Here is a 12,480-nt window from a genome sequence, read left to right as displayed (position 1 = left end):
CGGAAAAATAGAAAAAACACTTCGTTAAGAGATTAAGACACTTTCAAAACTCCCCCACATATGTTCAAATACAAGTTCATGAAGCAATTACGAGGCAAAGTGAATTTAATACTCAGTTACACCGCCGGAGTGAAAAGGAGCATTGAGACAGTCTGAAGGGCTTTGTCGGAGCTCTACAGTAAAACTTAAAATGGAATGGGAGTGGAGGTTACTCCTCCCCCCTTCTGGACTGTCAGGCTGTGTCTCTTTGTTTACATTGGGGGACAGACATGTTTATATAGAGAAAAAGCAAAGGAGAGGGGAGTAACGGGCAATAGAGAGGAATATAACACAAATGTGAAGGTCAAAAGGGTAGCAATGCTGATAATTACTGCTAATGGTCATTCTAATGGAGACACGCTGAGTGGCTGAAGAAGCCGACTGAAGTTCTCTAAAGGCAATGTATGTCTCGAATAAAGTAAAGACTAGTAGCACAAAGCACACACATGGAAGCATTGTTTTCACTGAATTAAAAAAGGCGGACAAAAAGTGCAATCAGTGCTTCAGATGTGGATAATTGATTATCCGTTGCAGAATCAATTTCATGCACTTTAGTACGAACGATTTTCTGACTGCGTACTGTCCTGTCTGGGGCAGGTATTGAACTAAGCTATTTATAAAACAAGATCAATGATGAACACGACACACAGAAATGGAATAAGCTTAACGGCCAAGAGTACATAAATTTGTACTAGTCCATGCAGTTTCCCTGGCTTACATCCACTCAGTTCTGTTTCAGATGTCATTGTAATAGACTTATGCTGCCTGAAACTTTCTCTCAGAGGATTCACACACACACACACACACACACACACACACAGCTGATAAAATTGTTATACTAAGGTAAAGGATAGTCACAGTGTGTAACTCTGTTTCCCTGGTGAGCTCTAACAAACGCTAACAGGCAGTGTCAGAGTGTACCATTGTCAGATTATAGTATTTGTGCATTAGTGCACTGTCTCATTAAAAAGTTACCTCAATTAAAATGCCCTCTATCCTGAATTCCTGCTTGTTTCGTATTACACGACAGATGCAACCATGCAGCGACTTCGCTTCCTAAAGTAGCTGTTTGTGTACTACTATTGCCTATTACCTGACTCCAGAGACGCGCACTGCCTGTGTGCGTGCGTGCGTGCACACCCACGTTCTGTTTTCAGAAAAAACAAAAGACGAGCACATTCTAAATACCTAAGACTCACTAAGAGTGTGACTGTTTGGTACGGATGATCCACTGGCTGCGTGTCGTGGGTAGACCTGAAGTCAGTTTGCTGATATGCATCTTGTACTCTACAGCATGTCACGCAACTTGGGTTATACTATGCTACGCAGGTAAAGGCATTGACAGGATTAGCATGATTAAAACCAACAGGCTCTAGAAACATTTATTAAAATGTTGTCTAATTTTCATTTATTAGTGCAAAGTTACTGCATCTTTTGAGGAAAGTTGTCAAAAAATGTAACTAAAATATAACTGTTAACAAAGGTATAGAATGTAAAATCTGGCTTATTGGGAAGGAGAGGCTAATAGACAGAAACATATTCTATCACTTTAATGTTTATCAGCAATCTTACTTTTGATTTAAAGTTAACTCATTGCATCAAACTGTTTATGCCGAGCTGAAATCTGTTGAAATGACTTATATAAACACACACCCAAAACACAACCTATAAACATGCCAAGAATGAAAATTCAAATGCAAGCTACGAGGACCACAGATGCCAAACATGACTTCAAATCTTCTCTCCTTCACGGGGAGCAAACGCTTTCCAGTTCCAACACTCCCATCTCCAGCCTGCAGCTACAATCACCTACATACTATACCGACCTTTATTTATTCTAGCGACAAGAGCGCTTTATCACTTTTGCCACACAACGGCAAGGTTGAAAACAGAAAGCTAATTTATATACTGCTGGACCAATGAATCAAATATAAAGTTTAAATGCTAAAGTAATGTGATCGGCTTTCTTCAATTGCCAAGTCTTTCCACTACGAATGCACCGAATGTTCAGCCATGAAAAATATTCAGCCGAAAATAGAAAAGGGGGAAAAAAAAAAAATTCGGTAGCACCACCGAGCCAGCAGCCTGTGCTGTTTATTCCCTACCCCTGCTCTGTAAAAGTGAATAATGGCTATTCTCAAAAGCAACCGTGTCAGGATCATGGAACCATTTTACGGTTTCCGATAAAGACACCAGATTAGCAATTTGTAAACACTGCTCATCTGAATTATCTATAGGGGGGCTTCAGCATCAAAGCACCTCTGTAGTACAGGTTTAAAACACGACCCGAGAACACGACACCCACACCGATATAAAGGGTATAATAAAACGACAGCAACAAAAAAAGAAAATACCCCCCAGCACACAAACTCCATCTGAGGCCACAACACAAGTCTTTGAAAAAGCTTAACAATTTGCAAGTGACGTTGCCAAAACAAGACATAACTGAAACAAATAATGGAATTTTTGGCCTTAGACGTATTTAACAGCTTAAATATTTATTTATTTATTTATTTGTTACTTAAGGTTGTTTTTTTTCATGACAGCTTAAAAGGAACGGCTGTTCAATAAAAGTTTTGTTATTCAATTTTATTGGAAAGCATAAATCAAAAAAGCAAAATACAAAATTGGTTTAATTTAAGCAATCGCACTAAAACAAATTGGCAAACAAATTAAAAAAAAAAAAAAACCCACAAGTGCTTGGTATTCTGTATTCCGCCCAGTGTGTCCCAAATTACGTCTTCAGCCTTAGCCAAGAACTTTCATTTCAGTGCGTCACTAATTCCCACTGCTCTTCTTGCAATGGAGCAGAAACATTTAAACCTTTCACTGCACTTGCTTCACGTGGAAGCAAGGAAAAAAGAAAACCCAACGCAACGACCTTCAAATGACCTTGAACCTTCTTTCTTAAAGGAGATGTCTCAGAGGATCAAGGAGGGGTCATGTGCATCCAGAGAGCAGCTCTGATCAATATTAGCTCTTCTGATCTTGTTTTCTGACACTCAAAGCTCCCAGTGGGCTTCCTGCAATGATATTCTTAACTCGATCAAGGCGGATCAAGACACAACACACACACACACACGAGCAAGAGAAACATTGCCATCGGTTAAGTGAGCTGAAAGCCTTTATGCACATGGTCCTGTATCAGTCTACTACAGCCCTCAGATTATGGAGGGAGTCAGGCAGATCCCTAAGGATTGCCCATTCCAAAACCACTTCAGTCAGCCTGGCTTTCAGGCAGCAGACTAGCTGAGATGTTTGTAAAAGTATACCACCACCCGGCAGACTGACAGGGATGAGTTGGGGATTAAAGGTAGACCTGAAAGGAGAGATGCCTTCAACTCAAAACCTTTTAGATTCAGTCATTTTAGATGGATTTCAACGTATGGTCAATTCTCATTTCAGGTTCCTATTCAACCCACTGCTGTATGTGAATAAGTACACACACATTCATAATTATGCCTTTTCATTTATTCATTTAACTAAGGTTACTGAAAGCAGCTTACTGTATTTTCCTGTGTCATTTCCTCCCCCTCTCTGGAGTAACCTTGGGGTTAAGAGCCTCATTAAAACACAAATCAGCAATGCACAGCCATGTCACCACGTCAGGTATAGAGCCCTCCGGTTTCCAAGCTGTTTCTCTTTCCGCTCAGCCGGTACTGTCAAAACCGACAAATTCCTATTTGAGCTATCTCCCTAACATTCAGTTAAACTTGAGATAATTACTAGACCTTAAAGAATATTCACCACTCCACTGCTGATATGCTATCACTGCTCTTGAACTTGAACTCTGTGGAACCTGTGGAGTGCCGTTCCCCTGTATAGTGGCAGCCACACCACAAGTCCTACAAATGCTACAGAGAACAGCAGTACATGGACATTGCCCCTCAAGTTAAAAACAAGTCAATGACACCCCTGAGGTATCATCAAGGTAGATGTTCGTGTAACTGATATTCTGACTTGGCCTTTTCAATCTCTCTTTTATTACTCTGGAAGACAGATGCATTTATATCCATTTTGCATTATGGTCCATACACAGGAAAGCAATGGGCCGATCCTACAATACGCACAGCTTTATGTAATTATGTGATGGGGCTACAGTCCTGTAATGATGTTAGATTATTTCTCACAGACATAGATCAAGTACAGGGAAGGCCCTCCGGTCACTGAGGTAAGGCAGATGGAACTCATCCACCAAGCTGGCTCTCTGTCTCCTCTCTCTGATCTGTCTGACAATTAGGATTCTCCTCAGAGAGTAACACCACAAGGAGCTCTGATATTTTACAGCTTTGTTTGTTGGGTAAAGACAAACATTAGGGCGGAGACTTTTCCGACAGGAAAGCGTAGCAGAGTAGGACTGATGCCACTGCGAATGTTATGATTGGCTATTAAGTCCTCATTTCTGAATCACTTTTATCTACACACGAGACTGTGAACTCAAAGGTGGGCGGAGGGTCAAAAGTTTAGGTTGACCATTACAAATACATCTGCTACCGTGTTTCTTCCCTCTTTGAGTAAAAGAAAAATTACAGTTAAAACAAGGAATGAATTTGACCCAGAGAGCTGGGAGTATTATCGGGCATCTAAATATCTGAAATTGTTCTGAGCCGCACAGCAAACAGATGCTTAGATACAGAGGAAGCAGTGGATCACCAGAGGTCCACTTCAGCAGCACATTCTATAGGCCAAGCAAAACCAATTAAGCACTGATTTATTCTCGAAAAAATGGAGGGAGAGGGGGAGGGAAGCAGGGAGGGAAGAAGGGAGGGAAGAAACAAGATTACTGTGACATCTAAAAAAAAATAACAATCATCCTGGGCAATGGAACGTCAAGTCCCAGAAATCTCAGTCGTTTCAGGAATTTGTACACTTCTGACATCTCTACGGATGACGAGATGACCGCAAATCTAGCAAATTCCTCTTGTGATGACACAAGCCTGGTTGCTTGTCATTCTTCCTATAGTTTTAGAGGTTCTGCTCGAGTGGGAAAACCACAACTCTAAATCACAGTTAGATCTGATCAGCGCTACCGGAAAGCTCAACTTTGGGTAGGGCTCATGTTTATCCTAACTACTTCCTGAAAAGTTGATAAGAATGAAGCATTGAAGAAGCAGAGCTTGGACCACATTACTTTTAACGGAGGAAATACAAAACTCTGGTTAAGATGGAGTAATGCATAAGTCTGTCTACAGCATTTAAAAATTTGATCCGTGCAAAACTTACAGTTAAATGAGCTATGCGTGTGACTCTATTGCAGATTGTCTTCTACCGGCAGGGGGAAATTACGTTTTTAATAAAAGCATGCTCCCCATTTCTGTTTCCCTGTTATCTTGTCTGCCATTAAAATGTACATAAATCCTGTCCACAAATTCAAGAGAATTCCAGAAAGCCCCTAACTGACAGAAAGAGGCGGGGGGGCAAGAAAAATTACACAGGAACTCTTGCATCCTGTGTTAAATCATGTCCGTTTCCTTACAAGCTCCTACTCCATTGTTGACTACAAACCATCCTCCTCTTGCTGTAACACATCTAAGATAGTAACAGGCAGAATGACATAAATGGCAAGTTCTTACTGATCCAAACTGATGACTCAAGTAAACCATAGCAGTCAATATTGTCACAAAATTAATACATTCTCAACATTACCTGAATGTCATTAATTATATTTGAAGCCATATCATCTCAAGGTTAGGCAGGAATTTAAGTAAGAATTACACCACAAACTAAATAAAAATGCTTCAGGTCTAAAAAAGGAGCATTTCATGACACGCAAACAGAGAGGAGAAACTGAGAGCTAAAGCAGGCAGCAAAAAATACTGGGATGACGGCAGAGTCCAGGGAACATGCCAAACCCTGGAAGTCATTTCCTGTTTGACAGAAGACTTTTATGGAATTCTATCGGAGCGTCTCACGTCACACAGTAGGGGCCCAGAATCTTTTTCCTCCTTCCCCTCTTTACTGCCCCCCCAATCCTACTCACAACCCTGTGTTTGAAAGTTTATACAGCCAACACGTAACCGGAGGTTACAAACGCAGATCCGTCTCAATAATTCCCTCTCATCCCTGTTTATTAATGACCGAAAGCTCACCAAGCAAATGACAAATCAGAATACAGGCTTTCATATAAGAACCACTTTTTTTATAATAGGCTTTTTTGCTCTCCCTCTGACATCACCGTGATCTATCTTTTATTAGAGGGCTAATTAATAGTTTCCATTTCTCTGTGTAATCAGTCTTTTCTGCCCCCCCCCTTCCCTCCTTGACGACAGCTATTGCAGGGCTAGAAAAAGCCTTTGGTTGATCTGGTTACCTCATGGATATGTTTGTATTCTGTGTGCTCCTCTGAGAGGAGGTGGTTTTTGCAATGCTGGCAGAGGCGTACGCTGCATTAACGTCACCTCGCAGACACTATTACAGATTGATTCACGTTAAATGTACCCAAGAGTCTGTACAAAATGTGCCACGCTCCCTCCGTTTTTTTTAACAGTGTCTCCCCTTGAAGTATCTGGATTCCAGAGATTTCAGTAACAGCGCCCACTGTGAGAGTACAAAAAAGAGAATGAAATGAAAGACACAATGTTCCAACATCAGCAGCTTCAGCGGAAGACCACAAAATGAAAAACCTGTCGGTGAATTAAACGCAGACACTATGCTTAGGTAAACGGGTGAAAATTTACAAAAATGACCTCAAATGGACATAGTTTAGGTGGGACCTCGGGGAACTCATACTGCCTACTCATACTACATTCTTTCCTTGTGCACCTCCCAAATAGATGACACACCAGAGTCAAACTAAGACACAAGGGCTAGGAAAAGAGGTTTTAGAACCCTACTGGATGCCACCATTTAAAGGTGTGCAGTCATCTCTTGGAAGAATTTGCAACAAATACACAAATACTTCACATTATAAATTTTAGTCCATATGTACAGTACACATATAGCTTTCATTAAACTCACAGACTACACTTCCTGTCATCTCCCCAACAATCCACGAGACAACCCCTTAATTCACTTTCTCATCTCAGCCATAAGGCATGGGTGCCTGGTTCAAGTTATCAGTTCCAAACTGCTAACGTGATCTGGAGACACATAAATAACTAAAGCCCTGAAGGTGATTGTACTGGGTCATAAAATCCTAAATATCCAGAAAAGCTTTCAGGGAAATGCACTGTAATCAATGAGTAAGAGCTTTCCTGGCATTCATATTTTTATCCATTAAAGTCACCATCCGATCATTGCTTGAAAAAAGAGAACTAGAGGAAATAGGGGCAATACCTACAGGACCCTTAACAATGCAAAGAAATGGAGATGAACCGATTGCATTTCTTAATTACAAAATTACAAGTTCTTCATGGGGTTTCATTTAGTATATCCACCACAAACCTCCAAAAAGAAAGCTTGACAGGTAGATAATAAATATACTGTGACTAAGGCCAAGTACTCCGGGACACAACAGACAGAGGACAGAGAACACATTTCATGAAAAAGAGGACATGCATGCCAATAGTCTATGCATTATCTGTAAATCACCAGTACTACTAGACAGGTTCGAAAGAAACAGTAGTATGGCAAGACAGTCATGTGATCTCAATCCAGCAATCACTGAGGTCCACAGGGAACATGTGACCAAAACACACGAGGACAATTCAGAGATCCCTGTTTTCAAATATGCTGCAATGTCACACAGCTGGTGAAGGGGAAGGCCAGATTAAACAAGGTCAATTACGCTCAAAGCTGTCAAAAAGGACACGTAGTGGACTATCCACTATAACCTAATTAGCAACAGAAGCTTTATTAGAACAATAAACCTTAGCATGCAAGGACTGACTTTCAAACTGAAGTGAACTTGACATAAAGAAGCAGTCTGAAGATAATTATGGTTTGGCATTGTGTCTGTCACCTCAGCAGTAGGGATGAAACTTAAACAGACATCTTGTTTACCACTGTCACGCTGAAAAGATAAGAAAGAAAAACTAAACCAGCTATTCGTCAGGCCACAGTTCAGACTGTTTTTCATCTGCAAATGTTGGTCAAACTGAGGGGAGGAGTTACTTACAGGAGCTAACTACAATGTCAAGGTCCAAGTTTATCTTATGCAATTACAGGGGACGATAGGAGAAAACGGTCTGCAACACAAAGCTTTTGGCAAAGGGTAACTATCGTACAGCAACAGGTCTCTAATGCTAACTGCTCATGCTTCAATGGTTTTTCAGCTCCACTTTAGTGGAGTGCCCTACCTTAGCAATGAATGATTGGACTTAAGTCACAAGCTAAAGGTTACACACATGAAAACACACATATACTGTTGATATTCTGAAGAAGACCTGAATCCAAAAACAAGTCAGAATAATTTGGTCCATCTATTTTGTGTTGCAGTTTAACACAAAGCCTATACAGCCTATACAGTTGTGCCAGCAGAAACATGACAATGCTTCCACATTAAAGATAGTAAAGAAAAAAAAAGAGGAATAGCGTATTTCAATGAGGGACAGCTAACACAATTGATGCCCCCTCCTTTCCTTAACACATACATACACAACTTTGCTATGACCCTGACTTGCACACATGTCACCTAGAGGACAACAGAGAACAAAGCCTGTAATTATATGGAGTCTGACAGGTGGAGGCAGAGCATAAGGAAACGGGAATGAATGGGACATAAAAGTTGGCGTACAGAACGCAGAGTTTCTGAGAACATTCGATATAATACTCATAGCAAGAAGCTTATGGTCTAATCTTCACAACATACAAACCCCTGTGGGATGTGTCATTCAACTGTGAGTTAACTGTAGTCATATGACGTAGAATTCATGTGGAGAAACCAAAGAGCTATTCATATTGCCTTGATGGAAAGAAAAAACTAGGAAGCAAACACTACAAACACCAATCCTGTTAAAATGCCATAATGTTAGTCTACCTTACAACTACAGCAGACTTAACAGCCCAGTAAAATAAAACAGATGATAATGGTCTGAAAATTAAACTCTAAAAACAACAGATACCATAAAGGTTATATGTAGTCATCTTTGCTTTAATATGAATCACAATCCATTTAGTATGGTGTTTGTGTCAGCTTTATATTTATGAGTATACGAAGTCTTTCCACAAAATGGAAAATGAAGACAACTTTTGCCAGAGCTTACAGCACATCTTTTAAGAGGGCGGAGGTTGAAAATCGGTGAAGGATTCTGCTTACCGAGTTTTTCCACGAGTTTAAGCATGACTCCACCAATGTGAATTTCACCGGTAACTCTCAGAGATACGTCTCGGTGAAGGTCCGTTACATGCATCTTCAGTTCCCAAGTGCCGTCGGCGTAGCAGCCATCGGGCATTCGTATCCCGTCCAGTGCCATCCTTTGGAGAACACAGTAACCAGTCAAAGACACATTAGTCAAGAGATTTCATTCACAGAAACCTTTCAACTCACCTTTTGTCTAAAGGGAGTAAGAGGAATACCGGGACAGGCCATGGTCTATTTTTTTCAGAGAAGTAAACAATTAATGTTAAGACGGAGTAATGAGGAGTAAAACTTAATATTTTTCCTTAAGAATCTACACAGAGCATAAAGCTTATGTCTGTGAAATGATATGTTCACAATTTAATGTACTTCATTCAAAGAAAACTGCGTCATTTATCCAATAAAAGAACAAAGAGTAGGCCCGACGCAGAATTACGTTAACATAAGAGCAAACTAAACAAACCTATTATAACATCAACATATGTGGCTGCATTCACCTGCTCTAACTAACGGTAACGTTAAACCGAGCCACAGAGTAGATTGCGTAAGAAGCCCTAGTCCACATAGCAGAGATCATAAAGCGAACTCCTCTTTCAAACATGGTAGTTTCGTCCCCTACGAGGCAAATGTTGCACAAACAGCTGAACTTCAAAAAGAATTGTTAAGGGCAACAAGTACACACAAAGAAATCAAAAGTGTGTGTTTTCTATGCGCAACTATTGGGAAAGAGGATCTGTAAAATAATAATAATAATAATAATGATTCATTTGTTGAGTGCGCAGAGAAACACAAGCGAGTCTTGCGCTTTAAAAGAACGAACGAGGATGAAAATTACTCATAGCGTTCAACTCACCTTCACAAATACACAAACCCAAATCCAAAGAGAACCACTCAAACGTCCGATATTTCAACACCTGATATATTCTCCTATTTATATCATGAATTTAATTCTAACATGGAAAAAATAAATCCCAAAAGAACTCGTCCAAGTAAAGTCACCCAAACTCAGGGTTTCGAGATAATGGAGTCCACTCTGGCCGTCCCTCTCTCTCTCTCCCTCCCTCTTTCCAGGCAGATAACGTCACTCACTCCTCCAATCCTACTTTTCCTTTCGAACGGTATGGGGTTCATTTCACCTCTTTCCTCTGTTGGTCAGTCTTGCGGGGGGAGTACGCCTTTTTTTTCGAGAGAACACGCTTTTCAGCTTTTTGGCACAGAACCGTTTTCAAGAGCCTAAGCACAATGTTTCACTTCTGTTCTGATCTCGCTACTAACCCTAATATTTGAGACAAGCTCTTCAGTGTTGAGTTTATTTGAATATGTTAGAAATATGTTTGATTGTGTTCGCTGTTAAAATAATTTAAATCTAGGGTTAGGGCCCCCAGTTGCATTGTAATTTAATTCACTTAGGGAAAAATTCAACAGTTGATGTACTCAGCATGGAGGGGCATACGACCACAGCCACTACCTTTTATGGAAGTGCTACTGAGGTTGTGGTGGTACATCCGGGGATCATTATCGGTAATTCTCCATGGGATTTTCGCATAATTTCTCGTTTAGGAAAAGACGCGGTTTCAGTATTTACAGTAAGCACGTGTGCCGCATGAATGATAGGGTTAAATATTCCTGAATCAATTCACAGTGTTCATGTATCATATATACAGGGTCAGACCGAATGCCTGGAATATTACAAGAGCTGGCTGATAGGTACTCTTTGCCTCAAAAAGAAATGTTAGGAAAACTTTTTTCACTTGGAAAAAAAAAAAAAGTTGCTCACTATTAAGCAAATCCTTAAATGGATACCAAGGCTGCTCCTGACATCTCATTGCCCTTTTCTGTTCATTTCTGCTCCATACAACACAGCAAATACAAAAAGCCTGAAGTTCACAAAAAAGAAAAAGATAAAAGTTGGCAGGATCGTTTAAAAACATACTACCAACAACTACAGGCTCTGGCACCGCAGGCTCTCATTTTAGCTATCTATGGTGCCGAGAATATATCTTTAAATATCATTGGCTTCGACTTTTATTACTAATATTCCAGATTCTACACCAGCAGAGAAAAACAAGAAACATCTTTATCAAAAATTATGTTTTCCAGTGTGGATACAACGACATTTATCCTCCTCATTTGTAATCTTTAAGATGTTTTATCAGTTAATGCTCTGAAAACCATTATTCAGCCTACAATAAAAGAAAGAAAGAAGGAAAGAAGGAAAGAAAGAAAGAATACAGTTACAACTTAACCATTAGAAATGACTGCCTGTAGAAATACTCCCAGCAATAATGTCATCCAGCTGACACATTTCATGAAACAGCACTGTACTGAAGTGAGGATACATTTCACTATGTGGTACATATTTATCTATAAACCTGCAATGTGATTTAAATAAATAAATAAATAAGCTTTTGGTTAGACCTCACATTTAATCATGTAATATTTTAAACACATATGTTGCTTGTGGGGAATTAAGAAAAGAAACTGAAACGTGCTCTTTTCTCTTTTTTTTCTTTTCCTTTCCTTTCTTTCCCTTTTTCCACCACTCTTGGATGTGCTTTCGTTCTCTCACTAAGTGCCGTGCAGGCCCTCCTCAAACAGCTAGCAATGAATCATCGATGGTGCTGCTGGCTGCAGTTCTAGAGGGAGGAATTTTGGGGGGATTTATAACCCCTTCTCCCTGCTGTTCTGACCCCCCCTTATCCTCTGCAGTCTGGCAACACACAGCCATTGCCTTTTATAGGCTGTGTTTTAATTACGGTGTAAACAGCGAGCATGAGGGAGTGCTGGAAAGTGAAATTGGGGACTGCAGAAGAAGGACAGACACTGAAGCGGAGGAGGTGCCCAGACACACTGAGTCAGAGTGAAGAACCCTTCTCTACAAAATGGAACAGTGCTGTCACCTTTGGCACAGTGGTAGACGGAAATATTTCCATGTATTCCTCGGTCAAGCTCCTTTTTTGAACTGTCATTGGCGTTTCGCTGTTATGAGGGGAAAAAAAAAAAAAGACAATATTTGGAAATTCACACCCAGTTGCTTTGGTTGTCCTCATAAACTGATCAATTTTAATTTCATTCTCCCATCAAACTACCTTGCTGTGGTTTTATGGAATATGTAGTCCTTCCACAGGCTATTTGAATTTGGTACTGGTAGAGGTGAAATAGAGTATCTGGCACATTGCAGTCAACATTTGGATATAGCTTGT

The 12,480-nt window shown here is 40.2% G+C and overlaps 1 protein-coding gene across 2 annotated transcripts in view; it reads right to left on the bottom strand.

Moving 5' to 3' along the window:
* fermt2 (FERM domain containing kindlin 2) overlaps positions 1-10,319 on the bottom strand; it is a 36,953-nt gene extending 26,634 nt beyond the window's left edge. For both annotated transcript variants that reach the window (XM_030770645.1, XM_030770637.1), the window contains exons 1-2: positions 10,131-10,319; positions 9,236-9,393 (exon numbers count right to left, since the gene is read on the bottom strand). In XM_030770645.1, coding sequence (XP_030626505.1) covers positions 9,236-9,392 — 157 coding nt within the window. In that variant the 5' untranslated portion in view covers position 9,393; positions 10,131-10,319. The remainder of the gene's footprint in view (positions 1-9,235; positions 9,394-10,130) is intronic.
* Positions 10,320-12,480: the final 2,161 nt, after the last annotated feature.

Source organism: Chanos chanos, chromosome 1 (assembly GCF_902362185.1).
Source record: "Chanos chanos chromosome 1, fChaCha1.1, whole genome shotgun sequence".
In the NCBI taxonomy this organism is placed as follows: Eukaryota; Metazoa; Chordata; class Actinopteri; order Gonorynchiformes; family Chanidae; genus Chanos; species Chanos chanos.
This window is presented reverse-complemented; position numbering and strand designations above follow the sequence as displayed.